We start from the raw sequence: 21,886 nt of genomic DNA on the forward strand, positions 1-21,886 counted from the left end.
TTTCATGAAATATTTCAGGAGCTACAGTGGATCAGAACTGCTCTGTTGAAATGTCTCAATGGCAAATGCTACTGTCATTTTGTAGAACAGAAGCATTTTCTGAAGTTTCAGTTTGTGTGTGGAACTGGAATTACATAGCTTCTGCTACTTGGTATATGGAAATTAACTGTTTTTTCTGAATATGCAGATATGGAGTTAGACTTCCCCATTGTTGGAAGCCATGGTGGTGGCACTTAGTGGTGTGAAGCTCCATCCCCCACCCACATAGGACTGCAGTGGCATGTAACCTATACAAAAAATGCTTTTTGTTGGCTACACTTGACAGCATTTTGGAAGGCATTCTGGCTTTGGGTGCATATTGTTTGGAGAATGGCCCTGTTTGGTTAAACTGCTACTTTTTCATTAGGAAGGTATTTTGTTATGACTTGGCAGGAAGTTGAATTACTTGCTGAATCTTTAATGTTCATGTTAAGTCTACCATGCATTTAAATTGTCAAATGACAAGTCATTGATCATACTTTCAGTAGAACTAATAACGATGAATCCAAAATTGTATGCAGAAGGTTTTTTTTTTTTGTGTAGGGTCAAGGATGGTTAAATAAATTTTGAATATATTTTTTAAATGAGTCATAATGCTGTTTCTATATTTACCCATTTTCTATGTCCTTTTTGCAATTTTGCAGATGGTTCTTTGGAAAAATTCCCAGGGCAAAGGCAGAAGAGATGCTTATGAAGCAGCGGCATGATGGTGCTTTCCTCATAAGAGAAAGTGAAAGTGCACCTGGAGACTTTTCCCTCTCAGTCAAGTAAGTATTACATTCGTAGTAGCCATTGCTGCAGTCGAAAGAAAATAGTTAAGTAGCCATAATGAGAACCAGTGAAGGAAAAAGACGCATTTAAAATTATTTGAGTTTAACATTACATTGTGATCAGTCTGAGTGTAAGGCTTCATATTGTACATTTTTCCTCCTTTAATCATAATGGCAGAAGTTGAGCTACTTTTTCCCCGTTGGAAGATGCTATTAAAATTTTGCAGGAAATTTGAGCAGTCAGAAAAATTCATGCCATGTTAAGATTTATTTTCTGTTTAAGTATATGAAGTTGTCAAAACTTTTTTTTTTGGGGGGGGGCATAAATAGAGCTTTAAAAAGCCTTGCATCATCCCTCATCTTTAAAATCCTATCCATAAATTCCTCAGGTTACTTCTTTTTCCCACCCACACATGTTTTTTAATATGCAAGCACTGCCTCACAGTATTACAGTAGTCTTCCATTGGAAGCATCAGTCCCCGTATCACTCATTTCTCGCGTATTGAAGAGATGGGGCTTTCAGAATTTCATTGAACTGCAAAGCTGTAAAAAGCTTTTTTCTGACAGTTGAACATTATTTGTGCAGTCAGACTGCACTGTCTATTCTTTGGTATGCTCCATGCATTTGTTTGAGAGAAGAAATGGATGTACCTAGTAATTAAGTGAGTCTTACAAGTTTGAATAATGTTGCAGTAATTCTCCACTGGTAGTGCAGGTACTGAATTCTGAAAGTAGTTTAAAAGTACAAAAATGGTTGCAGTGGTAGACTTCAGCTTTTTGAAGAGTTTATGGAGGATCTCCATTATTGGAGCCAGCATATTCTCTGGAATTTCCCGGTATTGCAGTGGATGTGTCCTCAGATGGTGATCCCCCCCCCCCCCCCCCCCCAATTTTAGACTGGCTTCTGTGGCTCTTGGGCCTTTGGCTATGCCAGTTTCGTTCAAGCATCTAGTAACTGGGTGTCAGCCAAATATTAAAGTTCACCTATCACAGGTTTTTGGAGCAGCGTGTAAGTTACTAAAGGATACACAGTTTTTGGTACAACCTTTCAGCCTTCTACGTCCGAATTTACTACACCGCTAAAAAGAAAAGAAATGAGGAACTTCCTTTGAAGGGTCGAAGCATCTGAACTTGAAAGAGGGAGGGATTTGCTTAGATCCCATCTCCTCTGACTACTCCGCATCCGAGCAAACCTAAGACGGTTTCTGATCCTGTGACCTCTTCAGATCTGACTGGAGCCATTGTGTTGTGATTTCAAGTTCTCCTCTGCCCTGTACTTCCACTACTGTCCCTAAGACATCATGTCAGACTGCTAAGAGAGCTGTAAAGAGCATCTTGTAAAGCCAGTGTCTTCACCTCCTTCCAAGATTTTACAGACTCCTTCCAAATCCTCCATCTCTACTTCAGCTTCTTCTAAGTCTTCTCCCAGCTTGACAAAGGTTGATCTGGACAGGATGATGGGGATGTTTCCCGGGGTTCAGATCCAGATGGGAGTCTTGCCAACTCCGTCCCGCCTTGGATCTGTGAGTGTTCTGTTGCATGCCATACAGACTCCTCTGATCCGACCAGTAGTTTTGGAACCCCAGAAAACTGGATGCTTGAGCGAGTCATCCTCAGATCCCAGGATAGTCCCTTCTTTGACTCTGACTATGTCCCTGACTAGCCCTGCTCCATTTTTATCTCATCAGACCGGGTCTGTGTTCCTGGATGTTGACATCTGGTCCCCAAGGGTTGATTTTGGCTCTTTCTTTGTTGGCACAGTCCTTTACTCTCAGGGCCTCTGCCCTCGACAGCTCGGGTCCAATTCTCTCTGGAGACTTTGAATCTGTTGTTGGCTCTGTTCTCTTCCCCCTGGCTGTTTCAGCTCTGAGGGAGTTGGAAGTAGTCTCTTCAGGTTAGTCAGCCTTCCAGGTTGCAGAAAGGGTTTTCTGTAGGATCAGAGAGCAGTCTTCTCAAAGCTTGGATCCTCCCATCCTTCATTTGGTCTGAGCACCGAGCCCATCACTCCTGCCATAGGTCAGCCTACCCAGAGGAGCCTCCAGATCATTTCCCCTCAGGAAATTCACTTTTCTTCTGATACTTCCCCCGAACACCCCGTAATGGAAGTCCTTCAAAAGGTAATGTGCAAGAGGAAGCACATAAACTCCCCTACAGAGTCCCTCATGGAAGATGCCAATTTTGAGGGAGAAGGGTCTCCCCAATTGCCAACTCACAACATCTCCTTTGGAAACAACCTGGAACTCAAACAGAAAGGTGGCTGGTTTTCCCAACCCCCTTGTTTGGAAGAATTGATGTGCCTTGAAGGCTTTTGAAGCAGGCCCATCTATGTTTTGGATGACCCTCATCTCCCCCTACCCCCCCTGGTGGATGAACTTATGGATTTAGTTTCCTTCCAGTCTTGGAAGCAACTGGACATGGTTGAGCCTATACCTAAATTTCCTGATAGATTTCTTAGTCTGCCTTCTAACCATTTACACTGGAGTAAGAGAATTCTGGCAGATGCATTGTTGCGTCAGCAGCCACAAAAGGAGTTAGCTGAGCAAAGCTCCACTGTCCAGCCATCAAAGGAGGAGTCCAGAGCATTAGACATGGAAAGCATGTTTGCCCCTGTACTACCTTTGCACTGAGGTTGTTGATCTATTTGGCATATTTCAATCTTTTGCAGAGAGGCCTTGTAAAAGAGCTAACAAACCATCTTGCACAAATCATGTCGTAGGAGGACTTGAATTTTTCTCCCCAACTGGTGACTCTCTTCCATTGCCAATTCCTTGATGTGACTGATTTTTGCATACTGCAGAAGGCGCCTCACAAGCAGCCAGTTCAGGCATAGCTGTTGGGAGACCTACCTGGATGAAGCTTTGCGACTTTGTGGAACCCTTCAAAGCATCCTTTATTAATGCCCCCTTTGATGGTTTTTCCTTGTTTGGACCGTTGGTGAAAGATGTGCTTACCTGCAGCAAGCGAGAAGGAAAGATATTGTCTGCCATAGGGATAGTTTTCTGTCCCTCGGTGGACCTTTTCTAGGAACCAGCGAGAAGGGAAGTCAACTTGATTCAGGAAGTCTCAGGGACCTTCCCAAGACCCGCACAGAGATGCTTCCTGCAGAGGTGGAAGTTATAACAGTAGGCGTCACCCGAGAGGTGGGGCAGGGGTCTGCAAAATCAGGGCTTTAGGGAATCATTTCCTGATAAGTCCCATCAGAGTTCCTGAAGTGCTGCCAGACTGTCCATCTCTGGAGGTAGTCAGAGGTCATCTATCCCTGCCCCTAAATGCCTGGACAAATGTAATAAACTGTGCTTGGGTGCTAAACATATCCAGAGGCTACTACATTCCCTTTCCCCTTCACTTTCAAGTCCCAGGAAGAAACTCCCTGACATACCACCCAGTCAGAGGGAGTACACAATTCAGGAAGTTCAAAAACCATTGCAAAAAGTGAGTCATCCAAAGGGTCCTGACTGAACAAATAGGTTTTGGAACTTGTTTTCATTTCTTTTTAGTGCCAAAGAAAATAGGGGACCAAAGATAAATTTTGGATCTCAGCAACTTAAATTGGTATGTCAAAGTTCTGGATGGTAATGGCCCAGTCCATTCTGCCATTTCTGCACATTGATGATTTGATGTGCCCTATAGATCTCCAAGACACGTAATATTTCAAAATAGACAGACGCTCCAGGAAACACTTGGGCTTTCAGCTGGGAGCCAGTCACTACCAATACAGAGCACTGCCCTTTGGACTCGCCACAGCCCTGCAGGTGTTTCTGAAATGTGTAGCAGTCGTAGCAGTTCACCTGAGGCTAAAAAGATTCCAGGTGTTTCCCTGTCTCAACGATTGGCTCCTCATTGCCCCAACAAGCTATCAACTGATCCAAGCCAGGGATTACGTAGTTTGGATCTTCAAATCCCTTGGTATCACGATAAATCATGCAAAATCAAATCTGACACCTGTACAAGATCTAGAATTTATAGGAACGCAACTAAGCACTGCAATTCAAGTAGCTTTACTACCACTTCATTGCGTCGAATGTCTCAGACAAGTTCAGTATTTACTGGATCTCCCTGCTCCTCTGGCAGGATTAGTACTCTGAGCACTGGGGTCATTGTCTGGTGCCATTATTATATTTCCCTTAGCAAGTTTTTTCTTGCGAGTCCTAAAATGGATCCTGGTGGTTCAGTGGTCCCTTCTTTACCAGCCTCCATTTGTTCCCATCAAGTTGACTTTAATTTGCAACGTAATCTCTGCAGACTAGCCATGGCATTGTGGAGCACGACCTTGAGCTACCAAGTACGACTACAAGCTCAATTCCTCCAGGAAAGCTGAATATTCTGGCAGACGAACTAAGCAGAAATCTCATGGACTCACACGAATGGAAACTGGAACCACAGATTTTCAACATGTTGACACGCAAATGAGGGAGCCCAGACATAGATCTTTTTGCCTCACCCCAGAACTACCAGTTGGACAAATTGTGCACAAGAACACCTCACAAAAAAGCCTGGAAAGTGGATGCTCTGTCCTTCAGCTGGAAAAACCTATCCGTTTGTGCCTTTCCTCCTCTGCCTCTGCTCTCCAAAGTTCTACTAAAAGTCAAACGGGACAAACCAAACATGATTGAGTGCTCCAGAGACTGGCCTCGCCAACACTGGTACCCACTCCTGTGCAGTGTGTGTCAAATTTCTCCATGGCACCTGCCTCAGACACCTTCCTGACTGTCTCAGCAGGAGAACCAAATTCTGCAGCCTTAGCTCCAAACATTGAATCTTGCAGCTTGGTTAATCATTTAAATTCCCCCTTATCACCCCTCAGCAAACCTGTGATGTATGTCATTTTGGAGGCGAGAAGATCTAGTACTAGAAAATCTTATGCTGACAAATGGAAAAGATTCTGTGCCTGGAATCAGTCTCAAGGGATGAGCACAGCAGCACCCAATTTGCCTCAGATTTTGCAGTACTTAACTGAGATGCTTCACAAGGGCCTGTCTTTTTCTTCCATAAAAATCCATGCCTCAGCCATTTCAACTCATTAGAACACAGAAGTCCCCCCTCCCTCTTCTCTCATCCTCTGCTAAAGTAGTATCTCAGAGGGGCCAAAAACTTGAGACCACCCAGGAGAGCTCCAACTCCTGCCTGGGACCTTAACTTTGTATTGGAGAAGCTCTCTCTACCTCCTTTTGAGCCAGCTGCTACTGCAGACTTAAAATTTATTTCCTGGAAAACAGCCTTCCTTTTAGCAATCACTTCAGCTAGAAGGATATCTGAATTACAGGCCCTTATGGCAGTGGAGCCTTTCATCATCTTTCATGCAGACAGGGTGTCACTCAGGACAAATCCATCCTTCATGCCCAAGGTGGTATCCAGTGTGGCTCTTAATCAGTCCATTCATTTGCCAACTTTCTTTCCCAATCCACAGAACAAGGGGGAGCGGATTCTGCATTCATTGGATGTACCCAGACAACTTAGATTCTACTTGGACAGGACTAAATCTCGAAGAAAATCTGAACAACTTCTGGTAGCATTTGCTGCAGGGTCAGAGGGGAAGGCTATTTAAAAACGAACCATTTCTAAATGGATAAGCCATTGCATTAATTTCTGTTATAAGCACCATGGAAAACCTATCCCCCAGGGTATCGGATCTCATTCCACCAGGGCTGCTTTTACTTCTACAGCCTTTCTCAGAGGTGTTCCTACCAGGGATATTCTCGAAACTGCTACCTGGAGTTCAGTTCATACTTTCACCAAGCATTATCACTTACCAATTTTCTCTACTGTTTTGCAGGGCCTTATAGCTGGTCCTAATGCTGTATAAATCCATCCTCCTAACCATAGCTTTGGGAATCTACCCAAATGTAATGACTGCAATAGTGAAACATGAAGAACATAGTACAGCTGTGTACACTTACCATAAATGTAGATGCTTGAGTGTATTTACTGTTGCAGTCCTGGTTACCCTCCCTCCAGCCCCCCTGTTTTTCTCTTACTATACCTCTACTTTCCTTTACTATGCTTAAAAGCCTTTTTGGTGTATTTGCTTTTGTTTGGAGGTATATTTTTGTGTTTTTAATTACTTATATATTTGGCACCCCATTTGGGGGGCACCTGACATCTGGGGCAAGAAAAACTGATGTAGTGGCATCGGCTGCATGTTTTATACCTGTGATGACCTGACGTCATGGAAGAAGGGACAGCAACCGACGCAGAACCCAAGACTTTGTTAATCAGGCCGGCTGAGGGCAACCTGCCAGCAGATTACCCAAATGTAATGACTGCAACAGTGAATACACTTGAACATCTACATTTATGATAAGTGTACACAACTGTACTTTATGCAGTGCATAAAGCATATCTGGACCGGGTCCAAGGCCTTTGACACTACACCTCAAGCAGGCTATATTGACAGACTTGTAAATTTGAATATAAATCTTTAGATTGTGCAGTAGATAATCCAACTAGTCTTATGGCAACCTGTGTGGCTAGAGTCAGAGGGGCCTTTGCTGAAAGCAGAAAATTTTACCAGTGGTGTACCGCAGGAGTCTGTGTTAGGCCCCATCTTGTTTGGTATTTATGTATCCGACATTCAGGTTGTCACTGCTGACCTCTGGTTATCTAAGTATGCAGATTAATTTAAATTGTGTGATGTTATTCAGTCTTCCACTGATTCAACAATTGCTCAAACATGGGTGTTTGTGTAAGGACAGTCTGAAGTTAAATGCGAAAAATGTAACATTTTGTTTATTTTCACATACTATGTACAGGACATATACCCCATTTGTAAGGGAGCTAGGCACTCTGATAATTCCTTATTTGACGATCGTATCTCCGCAAGTAGTTTGGAAAGTCTTCTAATTGGCTCATCTAATCTTTGCAGGCATCTGCACTGGATCCAAAGAAGTCTTATTCACCTTTATTTATATCTCATAAGACCCCTTATTGATTTTAATGCACCTTTTGGCATGTGTTTATCACTCAACTTGAGAGACCTGAGAGATCCATAATTAAAAAGATCGGTGGGCTCACACGTCTTAATTGTAAGACTAGGATTACAGTCCTCTCTTCTCTCCTGTAAGCTCCTCCAAGGCGATTTGTATTTAGCCTTTTCACAGAACAAATGGTACCACCGATACCAAGTTAAAGGAACTAAACCTTCATCAACAGATAAGACATGTTGATTTGATAAACTCATATCCTAACATATCATTCACCTGTGGAACAAACTTCCACTACACGTCAAGCAGAGTAGCACCTTTGCCTTCTTCAAGGTAAACTTAGGCAATTGGCAGCCTCAAATTCCCCTGTTTGTCTTAAACTCCTTGAAGTTAGAGGAAACCTTAGAATAGGTGTTTTTGGCTAGGCTTGTAATAGTTTGCAGATTTGATTGCCTAGTATCTACATATGAACCTTTGAAATTTTAACAATGAAGTTAGAAATGCTGATTATTCTGACAGTGGTCACTGAAAGATGGTAGGAATTGATGTAAGTGATTTTTGTGGGGAATGTTTGTAATGAGAAGGTTGGTAAGTTTATACCAGATTTTAGGTTTGGATGAGTATGTTCTTGTATAAGTTGTGTGAGGCTAAGATCTGCTAGGTGTTCTGCAGTGTTTGAAAGTGGTCTTAGGAAATTTAGTTTGAAATCACCTAGAATTATAGGAATATTGCACTGAGGGCTCAGTGGAAATATTTTGTACAGTCGTTTTGAATTTATTAAATAATGAGGGGGAAGATAATCTACCACTAGGTGCATTACATTGTTTGGATTTGAAAGAATTTGATTGAGGTAAAATTGACCTTTGATTATTAGCATTAGACCTAGGGTATGATTTAAATAGTCAAAAGGTACCATCTTGATTCCTTTTTCCTGGTCTGGAATTTAAATGTAATTATATTCTGGGAAGAAGTGAGAGACTGGGGTCATCTTTTTAAAGCCAGTATTCAGTGATAGCTTTGAGGTCTTGGGCACTAGACAGGTAGGTATGCACTGAGGAAAGGTAATTTGTTTTTAGTGCTGCTAGCACTAATGATAGGACAGGATTGGTAGTTTTGGTAAGCAGTGTAGAAAGTGTTGGAGAATAAACAAGGACCTGAATTAGAATGTGTTTAGTCTTGAGAGACTGAAAATAATTGATTGTGTAAAATTTGCTAGAAATTTAGATAAGGAGGTGGGAGTGTGTACCCCTTGGGTATGAGAGAGATTGTGTGGGAAGGAAGAGGAGAATGGAAGGATGAATCAAGAGCGGGTTGTAGTGGAGGTAGTCTTAGTGTTTTTATTTGGGATAATGGCTGGGAAGTTGACATGAGATAGACCAGGAGTTTACTTGAAATAAATTACTATAGTGCTTTTTATCTCCCATTGCCACAAATCTGCTGAACAGAGGACATCCTTTTCCTTTAGCTGTTTATGATGTGTTCAAAGATGGCACAACTTACAGAAACTTTAGTTTTAATTAGGTCTGCTTTTTTACTAGTCAAATTAATTAATGTGCTTTAGTAGAAAATTTGCACTAATTAAACTGAGCTGAACAAGGGAGTCTGTTCCACTGGAAGAATAGATACAGAAATTTGCCTTTTGTTATTGGATGGTTAGTTAGGTGGAAAGGATTCTATGTACTGCCTGCTGCTCTAGTTGAAATGCTAGAAGGGTGGAGATTAATGTCCACTTCTTTGGAGTCGAGGATGTAGCAAGTTTGCCAATGACACACGTGTGTTTCAAAGTAGGATATTACTAGTGATGCTCATTTAATGACAGCAACATTGCATTTTATGCCGCATAGAGTAAATTGTCAACTGTCCCAGTCTCGCATCTGTTTATGCAAGTGAAAAGAACGTAATAGGATAGCCATTGCAGTGATGAAAGAAAGCCTGGTTGTATACATAGCAACAGAAGACCATTTTAGCAGTAGACAGATTCCAGGATTCATTTGTGTAAAATGCAAAATGGCAATGGGTTATGGTGTACCCAGTACTCAGTTGCATAGCCGGTTTTAACCCATTTATATTATTTGATTTGTTTTTTAAACTAATTCTTATAAAGGCTTTATATGTGGCCAGCATCCATTAACAGTATTTGATATGTTAAGCCTGTTTTATGAAGACTTTGAATGTGGCCACCATCAGCATTAGAGTCTCTGAACAAAATTCCTAGGATAATTGAAGGCATAACAAGAATTCTTTAGTGGATGTATTTTTGGGATGACATTTAAAAGCTGCCCTTACAGATGGAAAGTAGATGACATGCTACGTATGTGTATTAGGATTGCCAACCATCTGGAATTGTGACAGTGTCCGGAAAGTGGAGACTGCCTTTTCCAGACTGTGTATTGTCGGGAAAAAAATATTCACTTGCTTGAGGGACTGTCACATTTACTTTTTAATTAACAAAAAATATATATATATATATATATACTGATGATGTTCATCGTGCATACAGCTGCAGTCATTACAGATGGGTTATCCTGCCGTCAGGTGGGTCCTCGGTCGGCCGAATTCCAAAGTCTAGGTCCGGCGTCGGTTGTCGTAGCTTCTTCCCTGACGTCAGAGCGGCAGGGGTATAAAAGAGGCAGCCGACACGATTTTCTTCATTCTTTCTTGCCGCGTGGTGCCGGAAGCAGAAGCAGTTCGCAAGTGCCGGTCAGCCAGCTCCTGAGATTTACGAAAGTATTTCAGCCGAAGTCTTCTTTAAAGCTAAGTACCCCGTTGGGGAAACTTTTCTTGCCTCAGACCGATGTCAGACAAAGTTAATAATTGCATTTCTTGCGGGAAGCAAGTACCACATAAGGATTTTCACTCTTTCTGTATACCTTGCTTAGGGCCAGACCACGACGTCTCGGCCTGCCGTTTTTGTGCTAGGCTCAACAAGCGCACTATTAAGCACCGGGCGGAGTTCGCCCTTCATTATTTTGGCAAAAAATGTAATTATATCATGTCGTCGGATACACCGACGCTCGTTTTAAGCAAAAGACGCAAAGACAAGGACTGACATCCGAGGTCTGCACCGAGTACTGAGACCACGCTTCGGCCGACTACCGGTTCTCCGGTTCTCAGTGAGGTGCCTACACAGCCCCTGACTACCGATGGAACTATTTTACCGGTGACTTCAGTACCCGAGGTCGCAGGCTCCTCGGTCTCCATTCCCACTGCAGATTCCGACGCCACTCTTTATCAGGGAAACTGAAAATTTAGTGATCCTGCCATTTCTGAAGGCGTCTTCAGGCCTTCCACCTTCTCTATTAAATCCTTCACTAAATCTAAAGCTGCCATGAAAACTAAAAAACAGGGTCCTCAGACCTCCTCTCAAGGCCCCATGCCTAAAAAACAGATGCTTAAAATGGCTGAGGATTTGATAACTCTCATCAGGTATTCTCAACCCCCCTCTGACAAAAGACCCAGGTTGGAGGAAGATTACCCTTCCTCAGACCAGGCCTCTATTACCTCAGACCATTCTGAGGACCAGGATTATGCCTATTCCCCTTTTGAAGACTCTGATGCTGAGGAGTCTATTCCCTCGGTCTCCCCCCGCTGAGTACTACTCTTTTGGGGAAACACTGCATACATTGAGGGAGCACTTTCACTGGGAAGGCCAAGATTACTCAGATTCCAAGAAAAGGCTCAGGGAATTTCTGCTGCTCCCCCAGCATAGGCCCCTGGCTATCCCTCCTGTTTTAGATATTTTGGATGATGTGTACGCAGAAGCCAGTCTTAATCCAGATTCTTTACCCCCAGCCCCTGTTAAACCAGACCGGTATTACCGGGTTCCTGATTCTCACCAGTTTCTTTATAAAAGCCATACTGCTGACCGAGAAACAATTTCACAGGGTCCCAAGGGAATAAAGGCCTCTACTGCTAAACTCCCTTTACCTTCAGAAAGGTGGGGGAAAAAGGTGTATACATCTACCACTTACAACAGTTTTTGTTATCTCAGCTGCAAAGCAAAATGACACAAACAGAACAACCAGATTTGAAAGAGTTGCAGGATTTCTTGCATGGAGCAGAGCAAGTGGGTAAACATACCTTGCAGTGTGGTTTTGATGCTTTAGAGGCCTCATGTAGAGCTGCTGTCACGGGGTCTGTCATACATAGGCATGCTTGGCTCAGAGCAAACCTTACCAGATCATGTCAAAGCTAAGTTATTAGATGCACCACTTCAAAAAGATGTATTGTTTCGTGTTAAAGCTGAGGAGGTACTAAAGAAAATGGAGGAAAAAGCGAAATCTATGCAAACAGTGAAAGATTTCTTGCAGGTGCAACCTCCACGCTTCAGCAGAAACTGGCCTTCAAAAAATTAGTCCTTTCCAGCCACGGACAGACCTCAAAGGGGCAGATACAGACGCCCAAGGGGTAGAGGGCAACCTCAAGGATCTTACAGAGCTAGACAGTGGCAACCACCAACCCCAAGAGGTGGAGAAGATGGAGCACAGTCATTCAGAAAACAGTCACAATGACTTCCCCCTATGCCTGCCAAGCAAAGCTATAATGGCAGCACCTTTGGGCGGAAAACTGGCATTATTTTCAAAAAACTGGCACATTGTTACAAAAGACAAATGGATTCTGGACATTATAGACAGAGGCTACAGGTTCCACCTTCCAAAAATGAGAGGCTTGCCAAACCTGCCACAAAATCAAAGGGCAGCAGCACAAAGACAAATTTCCGCTCTCATGGATATGAAAGCGATTCAAGATGTACCTGCAAAAGAACAAGGTCAAGGTTTTTATTCCAGACTATTCCTGGTACCAAGGAAGGACAAAGATTGGAGATCCTTCTTAGACCTATCCATCCTAAACACATATCTACAGGTGCCAAAATTCAAGATGCTCATATTACAGCAGCTTCTTCCCATGCTGGGCAAGGAGTCTTGGCTGGTAACATTGGACCTCAAGGAGGCATACCTGCATGTCCCTATCAGACAAGATTGCAGAAGATACCTCAGATTTCTTGCAGGTTCAACCCATTACCAATTCTCTGCATTGCCCTTTTTCTTATCTACTGCACCCAGACTGTTTACGAAATGCCTGGAATCAGTAATTACCTTCTGCAGACAACAAGGAATACAAATCTACCCATATCTGGAAGACTGCCTGATCCAAGCGGACAGCAAGGACATTCTATTGCAGCATCTGGCGTTTGTAATAAAACTGTGTTAAACTACCTGGGCTACACAGTGAACAAAAAGAAATCAAAACTAATACCTTCTCAACAGATAATTTTCCTGGGTGCCAGCTTAAGTACAACCACCCAGATGGCCTACCTCATGCCAGACAAACAAGGACAACTGTCTTAATACTTCAACAAAGTGGCAACTTTCACCAGACTAACTGCAAGGAAAGTCCTGCAGGCTCTGGGATTCATGGCATCTTGCATCCTACTAATACCATGTGCAAAGCTGCATATGAGGAAACTACAATGGTACCTAAAAAACTTATGGTCTCAACACAGCCACAGCTTGGAAACAATTATACCACTCATTCCATGCCTTCAAAAGGAATTTTTATGGTGGGCTCAAGCATGCCAAAGAAACACAGGTCTCCCTTTCTGTTTACCTCAAGCAACTCAAATCATCACAACGGACGCCCCAGACTATGCCTGGGGAGCACACATGGCAGATCAGTGCATTCAGGGAAAATGGTCCCAAAAAGAGAAGCACCTACACATCAACCAAAAGGAGATGCTAGCCGTGCAAAATGCTCTTATGACCTTCAAAGACCTACTGCATCCAGGCCAGCTATTGATAAGGACAGACAACACCACAGTCATGTGGTACATAAACAAACAGGGGGGAACTCATTCATACCCCCCTGTGCAGGCAAGCCATGACCCTGTGGAACACAGTCCTGGAATTACAAATTCAACTACAGTCACAATTCCTGCCAGGGAAGGAAAACACACTGGCAGACAACTTAAGCAGAAATATGACAGACCCACGCAAATGGAAGTTGCATCCTCAAGTCTTCTCAAAGGTAACTCGGGCATGGGGACAGCCAGACACAGATCTATTTGCTACCCACAGAAATTACCAGTTGGAAAAATTTTGTTCAAGGACCTATCATCCACAGGCCTGGAAAGTGGGCGCACACTCTTTCAATTGGACAACATTAACAGTTTATGCCTTCCCGCCTCTTCCTCTACTGACCAAAGTTTTATTAAAAGCCAGAGCAGAGAGGCCACAAATGATTGTCATTGCTCCAGACTGGCCACGACAGCACTGGTATCCTCTCCTAAAGAGCCTGACACACTCACCACCATGGATCCTACCTCAAGTTCCTCTTCTGTTGTCCCAGCACAACTACAAAACCCTTTACAGCCAGCTCAAAACCCTAAATCTAGCTGCATGGAGAATACCTTAATCCCCCAACAGACTCTCCTCTCCAAGGAGGTGCAGGATGTCATCTTGGAGGCTAGAAGACCCTCTACTAGAAAAGCCTATTCCGCCAAATGGAAATGATTTTGTTCCTGGAATCAAAAAAGGGACAGAATCCTTGGGTAATAAATATACCTCAAATTTTACAGTACCTAGCTGAGATGTTCAACAGTGGCCTTTCCTTCTCCATCAAGATCCACGCTTCAGCCATTCCTGCACAATACAATACAGATCCTCCTTTATTCTCACATCCTCTATTAAGGCAGTTCCTCAGAGGGGCAAAAAATATAAAACCCCCACGGAAACCACCAGTCTCAGCTTGGGACCTCAACTTCGTATTGGAAAAAACCAACAAAATACGAAGCACAAAAACCAAATGAACCAAGTAAATAATATTGCTAGCTGTGTGGGAGATGAAAAAACAAAAGGTAATAAAAAATCAATAGTTTAATATCCGCTTTCGTCAGTGGACTTCATCAGAATACAAAAGCAACACAGTTTAAAACATTTAAATACTCCAACAGTTGACGTACAAATTAATCAATCAGACCTTAATTAATTAAATTGTTTAAAACAAATAAAAGACAAAAAACCTTGTTCATTTTAAGGTAAAATCCAGAAACAAGTACCTTGTTAACCTGTAATTTCCTATGCTTTAAAAACATTTAATGTTAATATAATCATTTAAGCCAGGAGACTTATCTGCGTTGAGTTTTATTTGCCACATAGTTTCACGCTGCTCTGAAAAGTTCTTGTAATCTCCTGCTCTAAGGTCAGAGTGTACCACTTCTAAGACAGAAAATAAAATTTTTGTATAAACTACAGACCTTGTGTGTTTGAAGAGCGTTGTTCGTCCTGGTCCTGATACTATAAAGGTGCTCCCTAATCCTAATGCTCAAACAACGGGTGGTCATGCCAATGTAAAGGCAAACAACCGAACATTGACTGATGTAAACCACCCCTTTGTTTTACAGTTAACATACCCAGGAACCTTAAAAGTTAGATCAATGGTTTCTATTTTAATATTTGGCTACTCTGAAATAAATCGGCACATGTTGCAACTGTGGCAGCAGTGCATCCCAGTCTTCTTAATATTAGTATTCAAAGCTGACATGGTTTTGCTTTCCAAAATCCTTTCAAGTTATTATGGTTCCTGAAAACAACGAGGACCACCGCCCAAAGTCTTTTTCATCTCTTCATTACCCTCAATAATTTTCCAGTTGTCAATAATTACTTGTCTAATCAATGAACTGTCAGAGCTAGTCTCAAGAGAACACAAGATGTGTTTTAACATCATTCTCACTGTCTCCCTCCTTGACGTTTCCCGTAATAGAAGTTGGAAAGTCCATGATTGATCTAAAATGCTTGGGTCCAAAATTTCATTCATTGTCAAACACAACTTATTGATTTCATACCCCCTCTCACAAAATAAGGAAACAATAATATTGAATTCCTCAAGTAAATTGTTCTGTTTAGATGTCATCCTGCTTGCCCTTATAAACTGTCCACGCGGAACATTTCTAATAACATGGGATGATTACTAGAATGGTGTAAATACCCATTTGTGAAGGTCTCTTATGGTAGATCTTACTGTAACCGCTATCGTCATCATCCCAATATAATAGGACATCCAAAAATTCACCCTTCCCACCACCCATGGTAAACTTCAAAAAATCAGAGGAATTGTTAATGTCTACAAACAACTCATTGACTGTGGATGGATCACCTTCAATTACAAAAATTAAATCGTCAATGAATCGGCAAAAAAAATTGATGTTAAATTTTTGCTTCAGTGTGGGTATCACCTCATGCTCCCACCAGGCCATGACTAAATTTGCAAAAGCAGGCCGAAGACCCCATGGCCACCCCTTTCTTCTGCCTGTAATATTGTTTATCAAAAAGAAAAACATTGTTTTCTAAAATTAGTTCCAAAAACAACCTGATGGTAGAAACAAAACTAGCTGTAAATCTACCACCCTTTCTTGTCAAGAGTTCACAAACTAGTTCTATTCCTTCATAATGAGGAATACAGGTGTACAAAGAAATGACGTCAACAGTAAAAATAATGTGTTCTGATAGATCAAGACCTTGTTCCTGTATATAGCTCCCAAATTTACTAAGAAAATGCCAAGAATCCTTGACGTAAGATGGTTCCTCACCTAAAATTGGACCCAAAATGACATCTATCACCAAGGAAATACCTTCCGTGACTGAATGAGGACTGGAAACTATGGGTCTTAATGGGGGGTCTTCTGTGTTCTTGTGGGTTTTGGGTATCCCAAAAATTACCCTATCTGGCTCCACCACTACACAGAAATCATAAACTTCACGTGTTATTTCCCCTGTCATAAATAAACCATATAGTTCAGAATGTATGAAACGTACTCTTCTTTTGAAATCACAAAGACTAATTGTTTCATATTCGTCTTGATTATTGATTATTTCTAACATTTTAATTTGATAAGCCTTTTGACTCATTATCACAATGTTTCCCCCTTTGTCACTCTTCATGAACCTGAAGTCGTGATTCATTGACTTTAGGTTCCTCAATGCTTGTCTTTCCTCCTTAGTGAGATTGTCAGTAATGTACCTATGGTTACTCAAAACCTTGCTAACGTCCGCTATACATTGTTCCTCAAATGTCCTAATAGTGTGGTGTAAGTGAGGAGTAAAAATTGAGGGTTTTATCAAAGACTTGTTCTGTTGGTTCTGTTTGGTTAAAAAATCTAACACATGAGTTACATTGAGTTTTCTAGAGAACTTCTTGATGTCAACAATGGTATTGGAGACATTTGCCCTAAAAGTAGGAATAAAATTTAAACCATATTTTAGTACATTGATTTCATGATCAGAAAAACAATGGTCTGTAAGATTAATAATTTTGAATTGGTCAAATGTCCTTTCTAGGTCTGAATTGGACCCTAGGAAGGTCCGACTGCGGGTTAAAACAGTGTTCTTGCTGCTTTGATTCCCTTTTTTGTTTAAAAAAGTGGATGCAGAAGTTGAACCACATGTAACCTTCCCTCCAATGTTGTTACCAGTCTTTACTTTGGGTCGAACTGACCCGTCAGAGTTAGTACAATGTCCGTTAATCTGTGTCATTACTATCAAAGTCAATGACTCCTTTCTCTCCAGTACCATCTTTGTCCTCGATAGTAATAGTGGTGGACTCTTTGTTTAGACCCCTGTTGAACCCATTGTTAATCAATCAGCTTTCCGTTTGTTTGGCTTTGCCACCCTTAGCCTCACCTGCCTCAACCAACATAGGTTCGTTGGACCCAGTGTCAGTGTGAGTCCCACTGATTAAAGACTTTTAGTGATTCATATCGCCTTTCTGTTCCATATAGTTACTTCTGTTGGCAAAATTATTGTAAGCAGTACCATTGTCGTAGCCTGTGTCACGGGTTAATTTAGCCCGTTTTACTCGTTACCTCAGCCGTATGTTGTTCCAACTCGTCATACAATGTTGAAAATAATTCCCCTGATTTATGTGAACCTAACAGATCTTTTAGTTCACTTTCCACCTGTGTTATTTCACCCTTTAATTCACTCATTTTTTCTGTGTTATTTTCAATGAGTAAATTTAAAAAGTTGATTCCAGCTGTGTTGAAAAAATTAACTAATGTCCTGAAAAAAGGTGAAGTAACAGTGACCCCATTGGGACATTTAAAAAATCTAAGTCCCTTTGGGACTATACCCAAATCAATACAATGTTTGAAATAACAATTCTCTAAATCTAGAGAGCGATGTCTTTTCAAGAGCCTCACAAGGAAATTACGTTTATTGTTGACCTCATTGTGATTAAATCCTTGAAGTTCTTTACCTGCCCGTCCGAAAGGATTTCGCACTCCATCCAAAAATGTTTGTACTGATTTACAACCAGAAAAATGATCCGAAGCAGACTTCTCCCGTGAAACAGACGCCGCAACCCGGCAATAATGGTATAGTCCCAAAGGGACTTAGATTTTTTAAATGTCCCAATGGGGTCACTGTTACTTCACCTTTTTTCAGGACATTAGTTAATTTTTTCAACACAGCTGGAATCAACTTTTTAAATTTACTCATTGAAAATAACACAGAAAAAATGAGTGAATTAAAGGGTGAAATAACACAGGTGGAAAGTGAACTAAAAGATCTGTTAGGTTCACATAAATCAGGGGAATTATTTTCAACATTGTATGACGAGTTGGAACAACATACGGCTGAGGTAACGGCTAAATTAACCCGTGACACAACGGCTTACGACAATGGTACTGCTTACAATAATTTTGCCAACAGAAGTAACTATATGGAACAGAAAGGCGATATGAATCGCCGAAAAGTCTTTAATCAGTGGGGTACCGGGACTCACACTGACACTACCAACGGGTCCAACGAACCTATGTTGGTTGAGGCAGGTGAGGCTAAGGGTGGCAAAGCCAAACAAACGGAAAGCCGATTGATTAACAATGGGTTCAACAGGGGTCTAAACAAAGAGTCCACCACTATTACTATCGAGGACAAAGATGGTACTGGAGGGAAAGGAGTCATTGACTTTGATAGTAATGACACAGAGATTAACGGACATTGTACTAACTCTGACGGGTCAGTTCGACCCAAAGTAAAGACTGGTAACAACATTGGAGGGAAGGTTACATGTGGTTCAACTTCTGCATCCACTTTTTTAAACAAAAAAGGGAATCAAAGCAGCAAGAACACTGTTTTAACCCGCAGTCGGACCTTCCTAGGGTCCAATTCTTCGGGGGACGAGACCTAGAAAGGACATTTGACCAATTTAAAATTATTAATCTTACAGACCATTGTTTTTCTGATCATGAAATCAATGTACTTAAATATGGTTTAAATTTTATTCCTACTTTTAGGGCAAATGTCTCCAATACCATTGTTGACATCAAGAAGTTCTCTAGAAAACTCAATGTAACTCATGTGTTAGATTTTTTAACCAAACAGAACCAACAGAACAAGTCTTTGATAAAACCCTCAATTTTTACTCCTCACTTACACCACACTATTAGGACATTTGAGGAACAATGTATAGCGGACGTTAGCAAGGTTTTGAGTAACCATAGGTACATTACTGACAATCTCACTAAGGAGGAAAGACAAGCATTGAGGAACCTAAGTCAATGAATCACGACTTCAGGTTCATGAAGAGTGACAAAGGGGGAAACATTGTGATAATGAGTCAAAAGGCTTATCAAATTAAAATGTTAGAAATAATCAAGAAGAATATGAAACAATTAGTCTTTGTGATTGCAAAAGAAGAGTACGTTTCATACATTCTGAACTATATGGTTTATTTATGACAGGGGAAATAACACGTGAAGTTTATGATTTCTGTGTAGTGGTGGAGCCACGTATAGGGGTAATTTTTGGGATACCCAAAACCCACAAGAACACAGAAGACCCCCCATTAAGACCCATAGTTTCCAGTCCTCATTCAGTCACGGAAGGTATTTCCTTGGTGATAATGTCATTTTGGGTCCAATTTTAGGTGAGGAACCATCTTACGTCAAGGATTCTTGGCATTTTCTTAGTAAGTTTGGGAGCTATATACAGGAACAAGGTTTTGATCTATCAGAACACATTATTTTTACTGTTGACGTCATTTCTTTGTACACCTGTATTCCTCATTATGAAGGAATAGAACTAGTTTGTGAACTCTTGACAAGAAAGGGTGGTAGATTTACAGCTAGTTTTGTTTCTACCATCAGGTTGTTTTTGGAACTAATTTTAGAAAACAATGTTTTTCTTTTTGATAAACAATATTACAGGCAGAAGAAAGGGGTGGCCATGGGGTCTTCGGCCGCCCCTGCTTTTGCAAATTTAGTCATGGCCTGGTGGGAGCATGAGGTGATACCCACACTGAAGCAAAAATTTAACATCAAGTTTTTTTGCCGATTCATTGACAATTTATTTTTTGTAATTGAAGGTGATCCATCCACAGTCAATGAGTTGTTTGTAGACATTAACAATTCCTCTGATTTTTTGACGTTTACCATGGGTGGTGTGGGAACGAGGGTGAATTTTTTGGATGTCCTATTATATTGGGATGATGACGATAGACTGTTACACAGTAAGATCTACCGTAAGGAGACCTTCACAAATGGGTATTTACACCATTCTAGTAATCATCCCCGGCATGTTATTAGAAACGTTCCGCGTGGACAGTTTATAAGGGCAAGCAGGATGACATCTAAACAGAACGATTTACTTGAGGAATTCAATATTATTGTTTCCTTATTTTGTGAGAGGGGGTATGAAATCAATAAGTTGTGTTTGACAATGAATGAAATTTTACGGAAACACCCAAGCATTTTTAGATCAATCATGGACTTTCCAACTTCTATTACGGGAAACGTCAAGGAGGGAGACCGTGAGAATGATGTTAAAACACATCTTATGTGTTCTCTTGAGACTAGCTCTGACAGTTCATTGATTAGACAAGTAATTATTGACAACTGGAAAATTATTGAGGGTAATGAAGAGATGAAAAAGACTTTGGGCGGTGGTCCCTCGTTTGTTTTCAGGAACCATAATAACTTGAAAGGGATTTTGGAAAGCAAAACCATGTCAGCTTTGAATACTAATATTAAGAAGACTGGGATGCACTGCTGCCACAGTTGCAACATGTGCCGATTTATTTCAGAGGGACCATATATTAAAATAGAAACCATTGATCATACCTTTAAGGTTCCTGGGTATGTTAACTGTAAAACAAAGGGGGTGGTTTACATCAGTCAATGTTCGGGTTGTTTTGCCTTTTACATTGGCATGACCACCCGTTGTTTGAACATTAGGATTAGGGAGCACCTTTATAGTATCAGGACCAAGGACGAGAACAACGCTCTTTACAAACACACAAAGGTCTGTAGTTTATACAAAAAATTTTTATTTTCTGTCTTAGAAGTGGTACACTCTGACCTTAGAGCAGGAGATTACAAGAACTTTTTAGAGCAGCGTGAAACTATGTGGCAAATAAAACTCAACGCAGATAAGTCTCCTGGCTTAAATGATTATATTAACATTAAATGTTTTTTAAAGCATAGGAAATTACAGGTTAACAAGGGACTTGTTTCCTTGGATTTTTTTACCTTAAAATGAACAAGGTTTTTTGTCTTATTTGTTTTAAACAATTTAATTAATTAAGGTCTGATTGATTAATTTGTACGTCAACTGTTGGAGTATTTAAATGTTTTAAACTGTGTTGCTTTTGTATTCTGATGAAGTCCACTGACGAAAGCAGATATTAAACTATTGATTACGCTATTACCTTTGTGCTTTTCATCTCCCACACAGCTAGCAATATTATTTACTTCGTATTGGAAAAGCTGACCCTGCCTCCCTTTGAGCCTGCTTCTTCAACAGAGCTACAATACTTGTCGTGGAAAACATCCTTCCTTCTGGCTATTACCTCAGCACGCAGGGTTTCGGAACTACATGGCTGTGCAACCATTCATCATTTTCCATCAGGACAGAGTTTCCTTACGAACCCAACCCTACCTTCATGCCAAAGGTAGTATCCAGTGTAGCTTTGAATCAGACTCTTCATTTACCTACCTTTTATCCAAATCCACAGAACAAAGGGGAGAGACTACTACATTCCTTGGAAATTCACAGACAACTTCGTTATTACTTGAACAGAACAAAGCCATTCAGGAAATCTGAGCAGCTCTTTGTGTCCTATGCTCCAGGTGCTCAAGGAAAGGCTATTTCCAAACAGACCATTTCA

At 41.2% G+C, this 21,886-nt stretch overlaps 1 protein-coding gene across 2 annotated transcripts in view; it reads left to right on the forward strand.

Annotated features, from left to right (window-relative positions):
- The first annotated feature begins 645 nt into the window (after window positions 1-645).
- The window catches only part of GRB2 (growth factor receptor bound protein 2), a 312,641-nt gene continuing 291,400 nt past the window's right edge, over window positions 646-21,886 (forward strand). For both annotated transcript variants that reach the window (XM_044059839.1, XM_044059840.1), the window contains exon 1: window positions 646-806. In XM_044059839.1, the coding sequence (XP_043915774.1) occupies window positions 661-806 (146 nt within the window). In that variant the 5' untranslated portion in view covers window positions 646-660. The remainder of the gene's footprint in view (window positions 807-21,886) is intronic.

This window comes from Protopterus annectens, unplaced genomic scaffold (assembly GCF_019279795.1).
Source record: "Protopterus annectens isolate FY-2018-M unplaced genomic scaffold, PAN1.0 ctg31265_obj.part0, whole genome shotgun sequence".
Lineage (NCBI taxonomy): Eukaryota > Metazoa > Chordata > Ceratodontiformes > Protopteridae > Protopterus > Protopterus annectens.